Source organism: Eurosta solidaginis, chromosome 3 (genome assembly GCF_040869045.1).
Source record: "Eurosta solidaginis isolate ZX-2024a chromosome 3, ASM4086904v1, whole genome shotgun sequence".
NCBI lineage: Eukaryota > Metazoa > Arthropoda > Insecta > Diptera > Tephritidae > Eurosta > Eurosta solidaginis.
Window position 1 is genome coordinate 223,904,840 of NC_090321.1, and position 22,432 is coordinate 223,927,271.

The 22,432-nt window shown below is 37.8% G+C and overlaps 2 protein-coding genes across 7 annotated transcripts in view; both read left to right on the forward strand.

Annotated features, from left to right (window-relative positions):
- Ipk1 (Inositol phosphate kinase 1) overlaps positions 1 to 9,376 on the forward strand; it is a 397,587-nt gene extending 388,211 nt beyond the window's left edge. For 3 of the 6 annotated variants that reach the window (XM_067775279.1, XM_067775278.1, XM_067775277.1), the window contains 3 exons: positions 3,116 to 3,596; positions 8,514 to 8,743; positions 8,839 to 9,365. In XM_067775279.1, the coding sequence (XP_067631380.1) occupies positions 3,116 to 3,596; positions 8,514 to 8,743; positions 8,839 to 9,007 (880 nt within the window). In that variant the 3' untranslated portion in view covers positions 9,008 to 9,365. Of the gene's footprint in view, positions 1 to 3,115; positions 3,597 to 8,513; positions 8,744 to 8,838 lie in introns of all 6 variants that reach the window. The other 3 variants (XM_067775283.1, XM_067775281.1, XM_067775282.1) reach the window with 3 other exon arrangements.
- A 764-nt stretch (positions 9,377 to 10,140) lies between these two features.
- The window catches only part of Cib2 (Calcium and integrin binding family member 2), a 41,731-nt gene continuing 29,439 nt past the window's right edge, over positions 10,141 to 22,432 (forward strand). The window contains exons 1-5 of the mRNA XM_067775284.1: positions 10,141 to 10,179; positions 12,052 to 12,173; positions 12,256 to 12,431; positions 12,504 to 12,538; positions 21,555 to 21,820. Coding sequence (XP_067631385.1) covers positions 12,381 to 12,431; positions 12,504 to 12,538; positions 21,555 to 21,820 — 352 coding nt within the window. The 5' untranslated portion in view covers positions 10,141 to 10,179; positions 12,052 to 12,173; positions 12,256 to 12,380. The remainder of the gene's footprint in view (positions 10,180 to 12,051; positions 12,174 to 12,255; positions 12,432 to 12,503; positions 12,539 to 21,554; positions 21,821 to 22,432) is intronic.

Below are 22,432 nucleotides of genomic sequence, written 5' to 3' on the forward strand. Positions count from 1 at the left end.
TTTTTATAGAAGATGTAGAAAGACTGAAGCTAAACAATTTGTTTAACAGCGGCAGATTACTAAACGTCCAAAAGGCATAACAGCTAAACTCAAAAATGCAGTCAAACTTTAGGTGTTAAAATAACGGAAGTTTGTACGGCAGCCATAGTTTTTCCCCATTCCACATTTTACTGGAGGTTTTAGGACTTAACGTCACATAGCTTCTTACCAATTTTAATTATCCTACCATTATCCAGATATATGCAGTATAATATATTCCATTTGTATGGGCGGTGCCACGCCCCCTTTTTCCCAATTCCATATTTTCTTGGTGGTGTTAAGGATTGACCTCAAATAACTCCTTACTGAATTTCAATGTTCTGGCATGTATACCTTCAAAGTTATGCATTTCTAAAGATTCCATTATTTATGGGAAGTGGCACGCCCCCTTTCTCCAAATTCCGCATTTTCTTGGTGGTGTTAGGGATTGACCTCATATAACTCCCCATTGAATTTCAATGTTCTGGCATGTATACCTTCAAAGGTATGCAGTACCAAAGATTCCATTTGTATGGGAGGTGCCACGCTCCTTTTATATATCGAAATTATTTTTAGCCTAAAACCTTCCCGTTGATGATTGATGTGTGGGAAATACGTTTCCATAGCGAACACACACACACAGAATTTGATTTATATATATACATATATGGCTAAACCGATTTGGGATTTCAAAATCAACTAACTAGCATCTCTCCTTCCTGTATCTTTCCTAAAAATTTCATGGCAATCTGTCGAGCCGTTCTCGAGTTATGGAGCGACAATCAAAATGTACACTTCTTTTTATATATATAGATAACTAGCAGACCCGGCAGACGATGTTCTTCGCTAACTTTGACTTATCTGCATAAGTTTTAAGAAGTTTTTACCTCCTCTCCATCTTCACTTCTCTCTAGCTTCGTCTAACTTTATCTCTATCTCTTTCTTAGGCTCTTTCTCCTTCCCTCTTTTTCCTGCTCTCCATTTTTTGTCATTTTTATCAATCCCTTATTTCCACTCCCAGTTCCAGTTACAGTCTCAGCTCAAGACCAAGTCCAATTCCAAGTCCTAGTCCCAGTCTCGGTCTCGGTCCCTGGTCCATTTACCGGAAGAAAGTGGTCGATAATTATGCTGATATCCTTTACAGAGTATTTTGCCATGTTCTCTAATTTCGGTATTATAAAACTGTCCAAATTTATAAACATAATTCGTGGAAATTTCTTCGTTGTTCGTCCCCATCTCGGATTTCCATTCTCTCATCGTGCAAGCCTAGCGCATAAGGCTACGTAAGCTGACAGTTATTCCTAGGATTTATTTCCGTGAGTTCTGTCCCTCTTCATACATAGCAGGGTGTTGTTAACAAACCACTGTTAGCTTGCTTTATCTTATTTTCTAACAGGAATTGGGTCGAACTTACTCTTTCATATCTAAAAAGGCTGCCAGTGCGTACTATTTTATTTCTGGAGTTAATGGTCATGTAGTCTTTTGCGTATTCTTAATATCCTCGCGCTTTTGATATGAATATGACACTAATGCTCCTCTTTTTGTCTTAAGGAATATAGGCGTGAAAGATACTTACCGTGTATATCTCTTCCAGCCATAGAATTGTACTCTCACAAGGCTACTGAATGAATGACACCGCTCACGTCGGGTGACCTGCTATTGAAGGCAAAACTCATAGAGAGTATTCGAGATTACGTCCAAACGCCGGATAGGCATTTGACATTCTGCAGTATTGGACTTCAACTTATTTGAAGTGCGTTGAACAAGATATTGGCTGATTTAATGTAAATATGTCTTAGGAATTTCTTGCCGGTATAATTTTACGGAGGCGGGTCTGATTCAAGCAGTTGTGTGTTGTGATGTCGTCTTAGATATCATGACTAAGTTGAAAAATTTTCACGTACCGGTGCGACAAAATCACCAATAATGGTTATCACATTAGGACAGCCTTTCTCACAGACACAATTAGTTGCGAATAATTATAAGAAGCAATGACAACGTAATTTTTGCCGCGAAAAAGTTTCATTACATCTGGCAGCAAAGGCTATGTAAGCGTTCTTGCTCGGGCCACGACAATATGAATCAACGAACTGTAAGTAAGAAAACTGCTAGAGAAGGCGTTGGCCTAACTGTCTCTTAAGCAGTTTACTGCAAAATGTAGCAATATATACCAGCGTAAGTCATAGATTAATTGAATTATAACTCGAATTAGACCATACATATAACGCTTCTATAACTGTTCAGTCGCAAGCAATTACTAAAATCACTACGACGGAAAAATCACGTTGCTCCTATAAAGTCGCCCTTTCAGCGTTTTCGTGTATGCATTTTTTCAAAGTGACAAACATACAAATAATGCAGTCCTGCCTAGCATTTGGAAAACATTGTGCTTACAGCCCCCCAGGACTTAACCTCTTCTTTCGTCGCTCCTACCATATAAATCTATAAATTCTCTACGAAGTGAAACAATGGATCTTTGAGTTTTTAAAGTCTGTTCTGTTTTGTTTTTTTTTTTTTTTGCATCAAACTGTGAATAAATAAAACAATTCCAAGTTTAACAATTACATTTGCTGCAGTTGATTGCGTTCACAATAGAAGATCGACTGTGCACATGCATTTGGACACTAACGGGACTTGAAATGTTCATTTTGCTTTCATTTCATTTATTTAATACTTTGTGCTCGAGTGAAATAAAAAGAGTTACTTCAATATATAAATAACACAAACTAAACAATTTATTTATTTATTCAACCATTTTTCGTCTCTACTCTAAATAAATATTTTAAAACATTTTTCTCTTGCATCATATGCTGCACACGTCCCTCATCACTTGCCACTTACAACTTGCCATTGCATTCGTCATTTCCCTCGATGGACTGCCAACAACAATAACAACTTTTGTTTTGCGCCATATGAACCGGGCACTGGCTGTCGTCAACGTGGCATATCCAACTTCAATAAAATAACATGACATTGTAACGTAAACTACACTATTTAACAACAATAAAAACAAAATAAAAAAACAACAACTATCAAACAACAATAACAACAACAAACGGGCAATAAAATGTGAATAATGCCGAAAAATGTGCAACAGCGACCAAATAGAGCTTTTAAAGGATTTAGTGGTGGCGTGCCTGCTGAAGGACTACACAGCTAACAGCGGCAACAACAACAACAACACGAGTAAAGAGCTTAGCAACATTGTTGTAAAAGGTGATGACGCTACTGATGTTGCTGAAACAAGCGAAACTGTCGTTGGTCAGCCACACTTAAGCTCAATTTCGTCTCGTAGGAAATTAACGGTTGCAAGGATGCAGGAAGAGCAGATCAAAGAAAGTAATGTAATGCCAACAAATCGAGCAGAAAGCGCCCTCACAACGCTCAAAGCTGCTGCACAAATGACTTCGAAAGATTTAACACCGGCGACGACGACAACTAAAGCAACAACAACTGCTGCTGCTGTTGCTCCAACACTGGAGACAATTTCGCAAGCACAAATCACTGAAGTGGAAATGCTGTGCTTACCGAAAAATTGTGTCCTACAAAAAATTTTGCAACTACAATTGTTGGCCAAGGTGAGAAAATGTGTAGATTTTAAGTTAAAAAGTATAAATGTAGCAGTGTTTGTTTGTATGTATGTATTTGTTTGTATGCTGGCGTGCATTTGTTTACTCGAGTGCCTTATGAAATGTGAAGAACAACACTGTGAATATCCAATGTGGAATTTACTTTTAACGAGTTGGCTGATTTTTCAGTCAACGCAAAGCACAAAGCGACGTAACCAAAGTGAAAAACAGAAAGACTAAAATGAAATTAAATATGACTACAAAGTAAAGAGCAACCTCACAACAATAAACGCATGAGTGAGGAATTTAAAAAAAAAAAAAAACAAATCAAAATAAATATGCAACTTTGTGTGGTAAAACCAGAATTTATAAGATTATTAAATATGCGTACACATTAGGGCGGGTCGATTTAAAAATCGCTCATTGCTCTGTGAAAATCGTATTCTAGGGATCAAAATAAGAAACTTTGCCGAAGGAACCATACCTCTAAAACGAATTCTGATATCCCCCACCCTTTGGGTCGAACTATTGGGTAGGGGCAATTTCAATTCTACCTGCTGTGTCTTGTGGTGGCTTAAAAAAAACAACACAAGCAATTTTACGATCTGCAATTGTGTCACAGTGATGCCTTGGTTTTAAAAGGGGGTTGTAAAAACGCTAATTTCTAATTATTTTTTTTTAATTTCTTTTCTATTACTAAGTTAAATTCATTTTTTCATTTACATATGTTCTGACTAAATAAATTTCTAAAGAGAAAAATAAACTCCAAAAAGAAAAAACAAAGGCATTTTAAAGTGGGATTTTTCAAAATTTGCCCCTACGACCCAAAGGGGGACATCAGAATACGTTTTAGAGGTATGGTTCCTTCGGCAAAGTTTCTTATTTTGATCCCTAGAATATGATTTTCACAGAGCAATGGGTGATTTTTTTGCCTCCCCACAAATCGACCCGGCCTAGTACGCATACACTGGCGAGTAAAAGAAAAGCAGCACAAATTATTTAAAAAAAAATTATCAGTAATTGCTTTGTTTATTTCAATTGTAAGGAAATGAAAGGAAAGGAAAAGTGAGAACGAAAAATAGACGAAAGGAACAAAAAGGAAAAGAAAGGTTAGGGATGGAAAGGTTTGCCACAGGTGTGCAATCGACGAGTTATCGATTTGTTATCGAAATGTTATGAATTTGCTTCCGATAACAAATTTTATCGGCTAGTTATCGATTATTTATCGAGGGTAGCCACCGTGGTGTGATGGTAGCGTGCTCCGCCTACCACACCGTATGCCCTGGGTTCGCACCCCGGACAAAGCAACATCTAAAATTTTAGAAATACGGTTTTTAAATTAGAAGAAAATTTTTCTAAGCGGGGTCGCCCCTCGGCAGTGTTTGGCAAGCGCTCCGGGTGTATTTCTGCCATGAAAAGTTCTCAGTGAAAACTCATCTGCCTTGCAGATGCCGTTCGGAGTCGGCATAAAGCATGTAGGTCCCGTCCGGCCAATTTGTAGGGAAAATCAAGAGGAGTACGACGCAAATTGGAAGAGAAGCTCGACCTTAGATCTCTTCGGAGGTTATCGCGCCTTACATAAATTTTTTTTTTTTTTATATTTTGTTTATCAACGAAAATTTGTTGATTAAATATCGAAAAGTTATCGGTATGTTTTAAAGAAGTTATCGACTTGACATCTGAGTTTAACCAATAAGTTATCGGCGTGTTATCAATTCGTTATCGAAAATCTATCGGTTTGCTATCGAAAAATTATAGATTTGCTATCAATCTATAACTTGCATTGTTATGGAAAAGTTATCTATTTGTTGTTAAAAAGTTTAAGATTTTTTATAGAAAAGTTGTCGATTTACTATCGAAACGCTATCGCTTAGTTATCGCTTTGTTATTGAAAATTTGGCAGTGTCCGAGTGTATTTCTGCCATGAATAGCTTTTTAGTGAAAACCCATCTGCGAAGCTTTCCTTTCGGAGTCGGCATAAAACATGTAGGTCCCGTCCTGCCAATTTGTAGGAAAAATTAAAAGGAGCACGCCGCAAATTGGAAGAGAAGATCGGCTCAGAATCACCTCGGAGGTTTTCATGCCTTACCTTTATTCATTTATTTTTTAATTGAAAAATTTTGGAGATGTTATCAGGACCTTATCAATTTGTTATCGGCGCGCTATCGAAATGTTATAGATTTGTTATAAAAAAGAAATCATATTCCTATCGAAAACTTACTTATTATAGGCGTGGTATTTATTTGTTAACAACTCAATAACTTGTTGGTATCCATTGTTACCAATAAGAAGACGACAAAGCTCAAGGGGTTGTGTAGCGCAATATATAGCTTCTCCAACCCAATTGTCAACCTCACCTTCGAGCGGCGAATCCCGTTTCACTAACAGACGAGGCTCTGGCGACCCCAAGCTCCTCATGGAACTTGGGGGTGGGGAGGGAGGTATGGCCTGAAGGTTTAATGTGGCCATATAAATCGTTCCCGAGATGGTCGGGCCAGCACCTTAATGGTGCTGTGTTACCGGAGCGTATCGGATCTGTATCCGACAAAGGACCATCACATCGATAACACTCCCCAAAGCCTTCGGGGAGTAACTAATCGCTACAACAACAACAACAACAACGACAAAGCCCTTCTCAAAAAATTCGAAGTTTAAGTTAAGGCTACCTCTACCATGGTCTAACCTCAACTGCTGAAGAGCTCTACTTTATTTAAAAACATTGGTTTTCTAGACCTGCACCTTTACGTTTACACATCGAACTTCACGTATACTTGGTACTCACACCTTCTTTTGTTGTTTATTAATAACCTCCTGAACCCTTGCAGACCGGCAGGTTTACTTTGTCACTCTCAATTTATTTTAAAATTTGTTAAAAAAAAGTTTGAGTTTAACTTATGAGAAATTAAATCTGAGCTAAAAAAAAAGCTGAAAGTAACCTTAAAACTTTTATTTTAACTAACGAAATAAACTGCATTTTTTTGTTAAAAACTCACCAATTACACGCAACGTTAGATAAAAGAGAAATACAACTCATAAAATTTGTTAGTTATTTTTGCTGCAAGTATTTTATTCGCAAGTGTGCATACATATACTTATAAATGTACCTCCATTAGGGGTATGACTTTATTCTTTAAAATAAAATAATAAAAAAAAAAAAAAATTTAAGTTAAACGGTTTTATTGAAAACAATACTTACATGATGTAATAATAATACTAAAAGCTAGACAATAATTGGGTAGGTCCTACTTGACCTAGGTGACTAGTACAGTCATCACACTCCTCATCAATCTAGGGCGTTGATCTGACAATTAAATAAAAGCGTTGGGCGCGTGAAATTTCTAAAAATGTGAGGCGTAGCATAACCTTATTAAGGTTGAGCTGGTCTTATATATGACTATCAATAGAAATTTGACGCGTCCAACGGTTTTATTTAACTGTCTGATGAACGCCCTAGATTGATGAGGAGTGTGATGACTAGTACTTAGGACCTACCTAAAAATTTTTTTTTTTAATTATTTTATTTTCAAGTTTTTAGTCTCTATTTAATTGCCTATTATTTCTCTATTTAGTTCATTTAGTGACTCATTATTACACGGACTCTTTCCTGACAATTTGTTACAATCTAAGTCCTCAATACATAGACTTTACTCGACTCTGCGCCACGTATGCTTGTCCCTCCTCGAACTACAAAATATTTTAATGCCACTTCTACCAGACTGTATGTAATATTTGTTCCAAATATGAGCCAAATCGGACCACAAATACGATTTTTTTGAATATCTCGGTCTTTGCGCCACCTAGCGGCGATTTTTTTCACAGGCCGCTTTCTATTCATGTATGTATTATGTGTTTCAAATATGAGCCCGATCGGACCACAAATACGATTTTCATTTAATATCTCGATCCTTGCGTCACGGTCTTTTTCTATTCTAGTATGTATTCTGTGTTCCAGATATGAGCCAAGTCGGACCACAAATACGATTTTTTTGAATACCTCGATCCTGGCGCCACCTAGGGGCGATTTTTTCATATGTGTTCCAAATGTGAAACAAATAGGACCACAATTGCTATTTTGTGAAATATTTCGCTCCATGCGCCACCTATCGGAGTTTTTGTTACTTATATATTGCACTGTCATCGGGATCTGAACTATATTCCAAGTTTCAAGCTTGTAGCTTATCGGGAAGTTACTTAAATTTCATTTACAAAATTCGTTCACAATGGCCGTGCAGCCGGCCTGTAAAGTCAAGCTAAATAAAACCGTTTAATAACGGGCACCCTTTTATACAACGTTTACGCCCCAGAATACATCACACCATAGTTAAAGGTTATACATGTTTGTAAGATGTCTAAGGCTTAATTATCTAACCGCCTCATGTAGAGTCTTTCCCGACCGAAATAATGTCCATAATCCCATTCTTCTTCTTTTCTCTTCTCCTCTCCTCTCCTCTCCTCTCCTCTCCTCTCCTCTCTTCTTTTCTCTTCTCTTCTCTTCTCTTTCTTAGCCGCTTAGTATTCAATTCGGCCCCTTTTCCAACGTCCAGACGTCATACCCCTAGTCCAATTCATGGATTAATTATAAGAAACACACAATCTTATATTGCATGCAATTTTCACTTGGATACTAGCCAAAAGAACGGTAAATGAAAAGTTTCAACGAACTTGTTACCAGCGCAATTAAATCAAATAAATATGTAAATGTCTGCATATTTACACATGCAGCTTATTTTGTGTGTCCTTTGGCCAACGATTTTTTTTGGACGGCATGTCAACTTCGGCTTTTGGCTGTCGCTTTTGGTTTAATTTACTTTTTCACAATCACGTCAATATTTTCATTCGCTATATTCAAGTGACATTTTTGTCGCATTTCTCGCATACAATCCATCTTCCGTTCATTTCATCTTTTCCTCCGCTTTTAACTTGCAGGACAACATGCCCGCTCTACAAGCTACCGGCTATGCTCATAAGTCAGAAAGGTCATACGATGCTTTAAGAGCTCTGCTGCTGCGAAGTCGATCATACAACCAACCACTTGAAATGAAGCTGGAGCCACCGGAGGCATATCTGTTGGGCGCCACAGCATTGGATTGCTCGATTATGTTGGCATTCCAGGAAATTTCAATGTGCAATCAAGAATTGGCGAGTATGCAGTCAACGTAAGTGGTTCAATAATCATATACAGTTACCCGACCAATGCGTAATTAATGGCATATTTAAATTCATTTTTTTTCTTCTTCTTCATTTTATGCAGCCACTTGACGAAGTCACCGTTATTCAAGTATTTGGTGGAAATTCCGCCCCACAACAAACTCTTTCTCACCAAAATAACATTGGTCGACTTGGATCCGAAGCCCGATAGTCACTTGTGCAAATATATTAAACAGACATGTCAAGCGCTCAGCTTATTTATGGATGGTTAGTGGCACCTGATGGTCAGGATGTGTACAGATACGATTAAAATACGCACCCATCACTTTGTTGGCAATTTATTTTTCACATCGGAAACAAGGTAAATCAACATAATTCTGAGGAAATTCAGCGACAATATTGGAATTCAATAATTAATTTTTTACTATATACAAATAAGTAAATACAGTGTTGGAAGAACAAAAGAAACAGAAGAAAATGCATTTAATAATATTTATTACGGAGTTAAGTACATCATACATATGTATCACTGATGCCAAATAAACTATGTGAAATTACCAACAAAAATTAAAAAAAAAGTTCGTAAAAATTCTCAGCATCCTTCCACGTTCTGGCAGACACTTTCCAACAAATGCGGCTTGGTCATTAATATTTCATACTTGTAAATCTAGTCCGTGGGTAATTTACACATCCTGGCTTAATGTTAGTGCCGCCCACTGTCAAGATATTCCTACAAAACTAGTCCCAGATGAAGCATAACTTTTAATGTGAACTCTTGATAAATGTAGGCACCTCACAAAGTTTGCCACTCGTCGTATATCCTATGTTTTAACCATGGAAACAACTGAAGAGTTACTATTTTTCAACAAAAACGACACTTCTGTGAACTGCTAATTGGTTTGCGATGTGATGTGGTTCGAACCTGGCAACTAATAACTGTATGCCTAGCAAAACACCACGTTTCCAAGAGTTATGTTCACAAAAACAAGGCAGCCAAGCGCAATAGGAATGTTAACAGCATGTGGGTGCGTCATACAACACTCATAAATATATCACGCGAATTGAAGGTAGTTTTGCATACCGAATACAAGAATACAGTTTGAACTCGCTTGAAACGAACTATGAGTACCCTAAAAAATAAGATAATTAAATGGAAAGCAAGCGCATAAAGCTCGTTTTTGAAAATCTTCTTCCTCAAAGTTCTAGTTGAAATCATGATATTGAAGCACTAGCGAGCTATTCAACATCTTATACCAAAATAAATATGAATGTTTGTGTAAATAGGCGATACATTTGACTCTAATTGAAGCGGCTATCCAATAAATGATAAAGATCGCAGGTAGCAGCAAAAGTGGAGCTGGTGTGAAAGAATGACATTAAAAGGCAGATAGAGGGAAAACAAGGACAAGAATGGAAAGGGAGATAGTGAAAGAGTAAAGTGAAGGTAGTGATTGGGAGAAAGGACCACTTTTGAAATATACACAAGCTAATTTTCGGGAGGGAAAATATCTATCTGGTATGTTAATCGTAATATATGTATTTCCTCTGTACGTGTGTTTGCGAATCAACCCCTCCTAAGCAACTGGCTCGACTTTGAAGAAAGTTTGTGTGTGTGTTGGACTGAGTTATTATTTGAGACACATGTCTCTCCGGAAAGCGGATCAAGGGCCGACCTCATCCACAAAATTTAATTTATGGTGCGATTTGCTTGAAATTTTGCTACTTCCTTGACTGCATTATTTTTTGATAACCTTTTCTTTCCGGGTAGAGGACTAGGGACCTTTTCCCCAAAAATATCATTTATTCCAAGATTTGCTTGAGATTTGGTACAGGGTTACTTCTTTATCAAGCTTAATATTTGTAAGACTTTTCTTTCCATGAAGGGAACCTGTGGCTGACATGTTCGAAAAAATTTTATTTATAGCCTAATATGAATTGCCTAATAAATACAAATAGCGCGATTTGCTTGACTTAGCTTAATAGTTAGACCCTTGCTTTGAGGAAGGTGAACCAGGATAGTGCGATTTGTTCGACATTTCTTATTAAGCCGATATGTTGGAAACTTTCACCGTGTTTTTCTTACATGTATATTCGTACATCTACATTTGCGACTAAAAAACGCCATCGACATTTAAACATAGTAGTAGTGTATGGAGAAATAGTAGACGCACAAACCTTTTCGGTCATAGTGTATAACGCATACCAAAATTTAAATTGGAGAACACACACTTTTTAGTCCTAATTTTATGCGCAACAATTTCATAAGTGTAATTAAAGTTATGCACTAAGCAGTCCATATAAAGTTTAAGTGCATATGTATATACATGTAAAAAAATACAGCTTTTACTACACAATATTGAATAAACTCAATTTAGAAATAGCTTCGTCAAATTCGTAAAGCTTCGTAGATGGTTTGTAAGGGGGGTTAAGTTCGATATGTGCGACCATTTCTGAGATAAAGGTTCAGAGTTAACCCAGAATGTGCTTTAACAATATGAGTATTAAAGAGGATGTGGGTTTGACAAGGTATGTTGGTTAAGACCAGACAGAGGGAAAGGGATACTTATACAAAAGCACCTGGGGTGAAAAAGAGAACACGAAAAATAAGATAGAAGTAGCGATTGGAGATGGAAAGAAAAGGCAAAAGGAAGAAATTTACAGAGAGGCTGATGTAGAGGAAAAAAGTGGAAGCAGGGAATGGAGATACAAATGGGACTTTCTGGAGGGGGCGGTAGGAAGGAGAGAAACGTAGAGAAGAGAAAGGGATGAAGACAAATAGAGGGAGATTGTTGGTGAGGAATAAAGTGGTAGTGGCAGAGTTAAAAATAGAGAAAATGAAAGAGGGAAGATACGGAGGAGTGATAGGGATGAAACAGAGAGAGAAGAGGGACGTAAGAAGATTCAACTTTTTAATTTTTGCAGCAGCATGACAAATATCTCTCTTAACTGAGAAAGTAGATAGATCGCAGAAATGAAGGCACGCTCAATTTTGAAATGAAGGCAAACCAATTTTCGGTGTGCCTGCCGGGTACGCTTGTTCAATTAAAAACAAAAGTCGAACTAAATTACGATAGATCTTATGAGATTCCATAGAAATTTAATAGATACTCCAAGTCTTTATGCCGTGGAAAAACCGAAGGCTAATAAGTTTTGCTTCCATGTAAAAGCTGCATTTGCCTCAACGTAGAGTGCAAAATTATCAACTTTACTAGGGCTTGCCTTAGAGGAAATAAGAAAAGAAAAACATATTTTCATACATACTATATACTTTCACATATATGTACATATGTACATATATTTTGCTGTATGACGCTAGATAGGACACTCCTTAATTAATTTCCATGTGCCTGCTGAGTAAAAAAGCAACAAAGCGACAGGGAAAGTATGCAAAGTATCTGTCTTTGAAGTTTTTTTTTCTAAGAGTTGAAACAACAAACAGTAAGCTAAACATAAAGTAAGAAGAGAAACGCATGTAAAATTGCTGGCTCTTGAGAAATGTTTAGAAATGTTTAGAGTTTAGTAACACAGTAGAAGTCAGCCAAGTGAAACACGGTCAAACGACAAAGTGAAACATCGGTTATTGAAAAGAGGAAAACAATTAAGAAACAAAAAAAAAAAAAAACTGGCCGCATAGTCAAAAGCGTTATGGGTAATAAAGTTGCTACCTTCACAGAACAACAATTGGACGACTACCAGGTAAGATTTTGTAATTTGTTTAAATAATTTACAGATTTCTAAAATTTTGCTTAATTGTACATGCACCTAAAGGACTGCACATTTTTTACGCGTAAGGAAATTTTGCGGTAAGTTATTAAATATTTTTTGAATAAAAATGTATGTTTAAGTGTGTTAGGTTGAATTGTGTAGCTTGAAGTGTAGTTATCCCTGATGATATTGTTGTTGTTGTTGTTGTTGTTATTGTAGCGATAAGAACTCTCCCCGAAGGTTTTGTGGAGTGTTATCGATATTGATGGTCCTTTGCCGGGAATAGATACGGTATGTTCCAGTTTCAAGCACCATTAAGGTACTAGCCCGACCATCTCGGGAACGACTTAGTATGACCACAAAGAACCTTTTAGGCCATACCGCCCTCCATCTCTAGATCGATGAGGAAATTAGGGTCGCCAGAGCCTCGGCTGCTAAAAAAAAAACAGGATTCGCGCCAGGTAGGTGAGGTTGACAATTGGGTTGGAGAGCTGTAATTTACGCTGGAAAGCCCACAACCCCTTGTATCAGTTTGATATTTTAGTCGCCTATCTTATCATAACTGCCGCTGGTTTATTCCGAGGAGAAGCTCGGCCTTAAATCTTTTCGGAGGTTATCGCGCCTTACATTTTTTTATACGCATCATCCGACGAGTTTTCTAGCTGCATAACACGTTCAACTCACACGGTAATGCTATAGATCATTGAGAGCCTTAAAAAGCAGAGTTTCTAATATTTTTGAATACATGAGCTATGACAAAAAGATGTCGCTGTTGTGTTAATTTAGACATAAGGCTAATGGTCAAGCAGTGACATCTATTTGTGAAAAAGTGGGTTTTTTAAAGGCAGTGTGTGCAAACTAAAGACGAGAAATGAACAAATTACCCGACTCACTAATTTAACCAGACTTCTATTTGGATTTAGCTGGCTCAAATCGTTGTTGTTGCATTTACGTGCAAAATTGTTGAACTGGTACGTAGCCTTAGTTGCATTTGACAACGCACATGCCATTGGCAACCCGGCTAATTACAGCTAAGTGACAGAAAAAAAGGCGAAATAAAGATAACGCCGAGTGCCCATTAAAGCTGGTGAGCTCGTGGACAGATGTATCAAAAGTAAGTCTCTGTGTAAATTGTTTTGAAAGTTATTTTAAAACCCAAACCTTGGGAATCGTTGCGGCGGCAGCCACCTAGGTCATAAAAAGCAAAGGTAAATTCAATTGGCTGAGAAGCTCGGCCTTAAATCTCTTCGAAGTATATCGCGCCTTACATTTATTTTTATACTCAGTTGAGCAGAGCTCATAGAGCATATTAACTTTGATTGGATAACGGTTGGTTGTACAGGTATAAGGGAATCGAGATAGATATAGACTTCTGTATATCAAAATCATCATGATCGAAAAAAAATTTGATTGAGCCATGTCCGTCCGTCCGTCGGTTAACACGATAACTCGAGTAAATTTTTAAGTATCTTGATGAAATTTGGTATGTAGGTTCCTGAGCACTCATCTCAGATCGCTATTTAAAATGAACGAAATCGGACTATAACCACGCCCACTTTTTCAATATCGAAAATTTCGAAAATCCGAATAAGTGCGATAATTCATTACCAAAGACGGATAAAGCGATGGAACTTGGTAGGACTAAGGAACATTTGGTCCTGCAGTTAAAAGATTAAACATCCACTAAGTAACACCTTCCAACGGATTGAGGTTGATCGAATTTGCCACAGAACCGCAATATTGCTCAGACCTATGTCTTGTGGCAGTTAAGAAATTACGTGTAATGACTCAAGAAAAAGTTATCCGGCGAAAAGCAGCTGTCGATATTCGGCTGAGGATTTTTCTGTTCGGCTCTAACATCTGCTCATCGATAGCAATCTGCGACGTAACGATGTAACTGTACCTGCCACTTTTACGGATATCAAAAATTTGCAGTGAGTACAATGTTCAGTCATCAGAACGCCTGAGCTAAGTTTTATATCATAAGGTCAAGTTCCCCTCAAGAGGTACTGGTGGACGGCGAGGTGCATGGAACGGATGCAATTTCGCTCTACTCCTCCGGGTACAAAACGGCTTTCGGCGTCGGAATATTCTCTGAGCAACTTATTTAAAATGTCGATGTCTGTTCGTCTTCCCAATTTGGCTAGTATCTTCCAAGCAGAAGTTATTGATAGGGAGAGACCCTCTAAGCTCTTTTCGCAGGACTCGTTGAGAGGGCGCGAGGTATGCTCAGATAGCTAAACAGCACTCATGGTGATTAATCCTCGCATAACTTCGTCTAAAACTGCCAGCTGTTGGCAGACGTCAACTCATGCCGCAGTTAATGTCGCAAATATCACGCTAATTTGGATCCCTGGCCACTGTGACATTCAGGGCAACGAGATGGCAGGCGAACTTGCAAAGGTACGGGCACCACTCGATGCTTCGGAGGCGGTCGGGATGTACCATGCACTCACATCGATCAAAAGTAACATATATAGCAGTTTCCCAAGATATTTCGGTTCTCAGCTGGTACTGCTCGAACACCTGTGAGATAAAGGAACAATCGTAGTCGATATTGTAAGACATACGATAACAGAGGCCAAGAAAAGTAATACTTGGGATCACTGCCACAATCACGGGGCACTGGCCGCTTGGGCCGCATGCTGAGAGAATGGGGATCCTTTTAACAACATTTGCTGGAGCTGAGGCAAGGAGAGCAGCACAGTCACGCACTACCAGTGTGAGTTACCCACCTCTGCATACACTGCGTCCAAAACTATGAACAGTTTATAAACCAAAGTAAATGCTTGGAACGACTAGAACGGTCCTTCCAGAATCAGCAGCAACTGGTTCCAGGAAAAACGGCATCAAAATCGCTCAGGTCTTCAGTATCCGGTCCGCATAGCAACCAACGTCCGAGGAGATTCAGGCCGATCTTCTCTTCCAATTTGCGCCGTGCTAATTTTTTCGAATAACGACGACTTAAAAGCCGAAGTACATAGATTTAGAAATACAATTTCTCCATAACTCTAGATAGGGACACAGATGACGAATCCGATATTACCGACCTCTGATGATGGAATAAACCAGGGATGCACCTTAACGTTAAGCTAATCGTTTATCAAAAAATTTCCACCGTTTCCGTTGAAACACTTCGAAATATTATCGATAAAGAAATTATCAAGATAAATTGTATCTCGTTTTTAACCGAAACGAAAAGCTTTCGTTAACGATACTTTATATTTGAATTGTGCTGGCAATGCTATAGCCATGGTGAAGCCGTAAGGTGGCAACAACGAGCGCACATACACACACAAACTTTATGTAATTTGTTTGTGTAATTCGTTGGTGGTAATGTCAAAAATACTCTGAGAAATGTTCGTACTGTCAAAATTCATGAGAAAAGTTGCAATCAGCTTGGATAATGCTTTCACCTTTAATGACTCCGCCATCAATCAGCTTTGCCAGCATAGTTTGAAATTAGTAATCAACATAAACGATTTGATTTCGTTTTGATATGGCAGAAAACGAAACGAAATCATTTCGTTAATTTGACGATCTTAACGTTAACGAAATGATATCGGTTCGTTGGTTAAGCATGCCTGGAATAAACCTTTCGCCACCCGACTATGACGAAGTGAGGAGGGTAAAGTAGTTCTGTAGCCGAGCGCCTCAAACAGGCTCCAGGACAGGACCTAGTAAAGAACATGTGCAACTCCTATGCAAAGTATAGTCGTGCAAACGAAGCATTTATATTGGCGTGCTCGCAGGGAATCAGCTGACATGTGATTCTATTTAGTGTATTGCGAGAACAAGTGAAATCGAAAATCGATAAACTGATTGGAACTTTTCAGCGCAGCTTTAGATATGGTAAATCTACGACCGACCAGGTTTTCACCATACGAAAATTTATAGAAGACCCACGACAAGAGAACCAACGCAAAATCTCTTTGTAGACTACTCCTCAAATCTCGAAAGTTAGAGCCGCCTTTCTAAGAAATTATCATGTTTAAATCTCTCATAATATCTTGTACGGCACAGAATCATTAGCAGTGACGAGAGAAGATGGAACGCTATTGAGTGTTCCACAGAATTATTCTTCGTAAGATGTGAGGTCCGGAGAGTATCCAAGGAGCCTTAATGATGAGCTGTATGAGCTTTATGTAGATAAGATCACAATGCAGAGAGTGGACCACTATGGCTTTGCTGACAAGGTCATGTTATGCGTATAGGTGAAAATGTGTTTTAGAGAAGAAATCCGTATTTAGTAGCAAAGAAAAAGAGATACCTCGACTGCGTTAAGTTAGGTCGGGGATTACTTTTGTCCCCTTGTGTGCTCATAATTCTTATCAGCTATCGCAGGCCACTACATCAGTTAGGGAGACCTGGACTGAGTTTGAAAAGTCAGGACTAGGATAACTTGGTCTCCTTTGGTGCTTCCAATTCTCGTCAGTTATTCCATGCCACTACACCATTAATATAAGTATAAGTAATCACTCTCCACCTTTTCCAGTTTAAGTTCAGAAATTTACAATTAAAGTTCAGAAAATTGCAATTCAAGTTCAGAAAATTACAACTCAAGTTCAGAAAATTATAATTCATGATCAGAATTTCCAATTCAAGTTCAGAAAATTACGATTCAAGTTCAGAAGTTCCCATGTAAATTCAGAAAATTACAATTCAACTTCAGAAAATTACAATTCAAGTTCAGAATTTTCATTCCAAGTTCAGAAAATTACAATTCAAATTCAGAAACTTATAAGCAGGGTGTTATTTTTCAAAAGTTATTCCAATTAATACTACTTAATGTAATACTTACATGTTATTTGCGGAAGTTTTGATGCTTCGTTGACAATGGTGGCTTGGATACACTGTACCCGAAGTTTTCTCCAAGTCGTGTATATCCCGAGCTAAGAAATCAAACGAAGGATAACTCTTTCCAGCAAGTGCATGAGGACGCTCCGGCCACGAAAGTACTTGGAAAGTAAATGGACGAGGAGACCTCCACAGAGTTGCGAAAGGCAGGTGGAGGAACTGTGTATGTGGAGTACTGTGCACACAATACTTATACGTTACTTGCGGGATTGTGGACGCTCCGTTGATTTCGTCATCACTGCTGTCATACTCAATGCAGATCAACGCTTGTGACCTTTACATAGAGTATAGCTGGATGTCCGTGTAACTGACCTCTTATAAGAGGAGGAAAGAGAAGAGAGCCAGGAAACAAATACCAGCAGGATAGCCTAGCGGTTAAGGCAACTGCAGTTTCACCGTGTGATTCGCGGTTCGAATCTCGGTGAAACCTTTGATAACATTACGAAATTGCCTGATGATGATTACGTGGCGGTTTTCGAAATGGTACCATCGCAATATGCCAGTAAATGCTTCTTTATTTTCTGTTTCTCTTAGAAAAACAATAATTGAATATTCAATATCCAATTATTATAAGCCGGCGTTAAGCTCATGAATTCTTAAATAATAAGTATAAATTGAACACACAATTAAACAAACAAACATAGAACGGTTTTCTTCGCTATCTTCTTTATGTGAGAAAAATTGATTTAAGTGAGTTAAGAAGTCCAATGCTTCCTTGATAGATTGTAGGCCTTCATATCCGTGTATCAGATTATTAACGCTAACATTTACCATTTTCCATACTTTAATTGCCATTGCATGAAAGAAAAAATTCCTTATAAACTTTCTGAACTTGAATTATAATTTTCTGAATTTGAATCGTAATTTTCGAAATTGAGTTGTAAATTTCTGAACTTGAATTTTAAATTTCTGAATTTAAATTGGCATTTCTGAAATTGAATTGGAAACTCGGAACTTGAATTGTAAATTTCTGAATTTAAATTGGAAATTCTGAACTTGAATTGTAATTTTCTGAACTTAAACTGGAAAAGGTGTAGTTTAAAGAAAAATATCTTGAATTATTTTCAGTTTATAAATTTTAAATTAAAAATTCTGTGCAACATCGTGCCACTTGCCCAACCACATCGGCCGTTTTTCTTATTTCCTTTTATCCTCCAAATATGAATTTTCGTATTGACATCAACATTGTTAGGCGACTGTGAGTTTAAAACTCATAATTTTCACGTTCACCATTGTTTGCATTGCATTCCATTCCATTGAATGGCTATCAAGCTTTCAGTGTAAAAAAATTCTTTGTTGTTATAGTATTTTCCGCATTTGCTTTGTTCGAAGTTCCTTTTCATTTCAGCATCACATTTCATGCCTTCATTGTGGTACGCGTCAGAGGTATCCATTTACACTTCAGAAAATGTTGTCATTAATGTAGCAAACTTCCTAACCGATTGCGAGGTTGAAGAAGCTAGGGATGAGAGACAAAAGTTCGGCAAATCAATACGAAATATAAGTCGATTTGTGGAGAAGCGGCGGATGGCGCGTGTAAATAATATCGGAACAACACAAAGCAAATGGAAATTATTACCTGTCTAATCAACTGAGCCGCGAAAATTAAAAATGTGGAGAAATGTTGTAAACTCATAATGCTTACTGTACTGAAAAAAGCTGTATCGTTTAAGGATTACCAACCAAATGATTTTTCCCTTTGGAATAAAGAAAATCGTAAGGACACTTTCAGACTGTACTGGGAACGCTTAGCAAACAGCGCGGCAGTTGAATAGCTGGGCTGCTTTAATTTTGTACAGTTTGAAAGACCTCAATGAATGCAACCAGAATGCTAAATATTTGGTCTACAAGAAACCACTTGCACTCCCTTATGAACATCAATCTAAGTCGTCTTGTCTGCAGTCATAGAAAATGGCAGAGAAAGTGATGAATCGGCTCCTCTTCCTCCTCCTCCGTCTTTTTGTATCGATAAGAAGACTTTCCGAAGGGTTTGCGGAGTTTTATCTATGTTGATGGTCTTTTGCCAAAAATATTAATCCGGTATGTTCCAGAAAATAGCACAATTAAAATACCGACTATAGCGTGATCTATTTCATATGATCACTTTCAACCTTCTAGGTCAAAAACCAAGTCCTTTAGTGGGGAACTTTGGGTCGCTAGAGCCTTGTCTGCTTAATAAACGGGATTTGCTTCGGGTAGATTGAAATTGCCCTGGTAACCCCTTTAAATGGTTGCACTACAGAACACTTTGAATCCCTTTATGTTTACTTATGTAGGTGCCTGCCTCGTTTATGTCCATTTCGGTACCTTTCCTGCCATTTCAATATTGCCATTTCCAAAAGCTCAGAAAATGGTGACATTGAGATGTGCTATGTATGCCAGCGATGTTGCACACTCCGTATGATATCTGACCTCATGTTGATATTAAGGTATTTGCGGGTCTTACATCATAGGGGGGATAGGAAAAAACCAAAGCTTAACCTTAAGAATTTATCATAAGCCAGTTACGAATTACACGAGCATTCTAACACGAAATATATATCCGAAAGAAAAATGTTCATCCGTTTATTCATTTCCATATATGGGAATCGCTAAAAGTAGAAAGAAAAGTTCTAGCAAAGAATCCTTTACGTTTTTATAGAACGCGTATCAACCCTAGAGATAGCCGCTACCGAGTCCATTAGACGTGTACAAAAAAGTTGTTGATGCAAAATAATTTCGAATCTCAATCACATCAAGGTTAAGATTATTAGAAAATTTTTAATAAAACAAAAAAAAAAAAATATATATATATATATATATATATTTTTTTTTTTTTTTTGCACCGAACTTTTGTTAACTCCCCCTAAAGCATTAATCCATTGCAAACACCAAATACTAGCATCGCCTTTAAATAATTGGTTTCATGCTTTAAAATGTATATATTTACTTATATCAGTAGTTATTGAACAATTGCCAAAATAATTTAAATTATGGAAATGACTTTCTCGCATATGCACATTAGGGTGGGCCTAAAATATTTTATGTTTGAATAGTAAAAATAACTTAGTCATGGAATCGTTTAAGTAACCATTCACGAAGATTTACCATTAGAATTCCAGAGGGGCACCTAGGGAATAGTTGATATACATATCTACAATAGAACCGGATCCTACGAACTTTTTCTTATAGCTACTGGATAGATCTTTTGCTCTCCTTAAGCACAAGACTGTTGAAGGGCTATTGAAGGGTGTTTCAGCTAAACTATCACCCATAAGGGAAAGACTACTAACTAAGCATCACACATCCATGTCAATACTTCATCGAAGGTGATTTTGCGGTGCATTACACCAGTGGTGTACCTGCCTCTGATCAGACCAATATAAGCCAGTTAATTATAATAGCTCTTCCTCTTGTAAATACTGGATCATTCCACTGAAAAGGAACAGAACTAAGCTCCTAATTAATGTCAATCGCTAGAACTGATGATCTACTATCTGATGGGAGTACACGATGAACGTATGGGTATCCCAACGAATGATTTATTTTGGAGCTGTAGGGGCGAAAACGAGTGCTACTTGGGACTGAGTGAGAACTTAAAAAATAAAGGTCTCTATCGACCAACATAATCATGCTTTGTAAGTCTTTCATCAAAATTTACATAATGTGTAACTCAAAATCACGTACGTTGTCGAGAGAAGGTGGGATTGTTCGAGAGAAAGGTTCTCTGGGAGATTTATCCGTGTTGCAATCGTCGTATAACGAAGATGCTCTATAAGCTTTATGCAGATGTGACCAGTTCAGTGAATAGAAGCTATGATGGCTGGGTCTTGTTATGCCAATGGATGAAGGCGCTCCCGTCGAGATAGTATTTTTACTTATACCCGTATTTGAAAATAGAAAAAGGAGGAGAGTACGCGTTGAATTCCTCCCTTGTAGTTGTCCTACTTTGACGCGTATATAATGTTTGAACGAGCTCTTCATCGACTGTTTCGACTGTTTGGTAAAGCTTGGCTCCGGCGAAATCGAGAAACTCTGCTCTACATTTAACGGCCGATTTTACCATTCCCTTATCTATCACTTACCGATATTCTCTGCTATGCAAACTATAAGCTAACCTTTTTCATAGGCTACAACATTTTCACTATTCCATATGAAAAAAAAATGTCTTTCCACCCTAATGCACTTTCATACATTTAGATTTTATATTACATAAGTAGGCACATGATTTTTATACTAACTACTACAATTTCACAATTCTTCTTCCTTACTCTTTAGCGTTCACAAACGTTTTCGTGAGCTACGCCCAGATTTGGTGCCACGCCAAATGACCGAAGGCCAAGCATCCACTGTCAAGGTACCATGCGAGTGTATTGAAAAGATGCCCGAATTACGTGAAAACCCCTTTCGTCGGCGCATTTGTAAAGCTTTCTCACGCGATGGTCAAGGCAATTTATCCTTTGAAGATTTTCTCGATGCTTTTTCCGTATTTAGCGAGCAAGCGCCAAGAGACATTAAAGTTTTTTATGCTTTCAAAATTTACGGTGAGTACGTGCAATCTTTTCTGGTTTATGGTTCGCTTTTATGTGCTTATTGTTTTGTTGCTGTTTATATAATTGCTTTGTTTTGGTATGTATGGGTTTTGGTTGGCAGCGAATTATTGCTGCGGACAAAAGATCTCAAATGGTTGGTGTTATAGTGTCTGATATTTTGGCGTATTTATGTCCATTTTGCTTAAATGTGTTTCGAGTCCATTGTCTAATGTTCGCGCAGACACCTCATGACACTTTTAAGTGTATGTTAGTGCATGGTATTAACAGTTTTTTTATAATCAGCTATTGTGTAGAGAACACAGGTGCTAGGACTGTTATATATTGGAACGATTTCCCGCCGTTCCCTTTGGTTTGAAGGCAACCCGTTTTCCGCGTTGCGCCATCTGCAGTGCTATTCTTCGTTCCTTCGAGTGAAGGGATATACTAAATTTGTTCACAGATTACAACTCTGGATCCAAGGAATTAATCGGTGTATATCTACCTCTTATTCCTTATTAAAGTCTTGATAGACTACATATTTTTTGGAATCAATATACTTACTCGAAAGTTTAATTAACAGTCGCTTAATCCGATTATTTGCGAAGGCTTTCGATAATAACACGT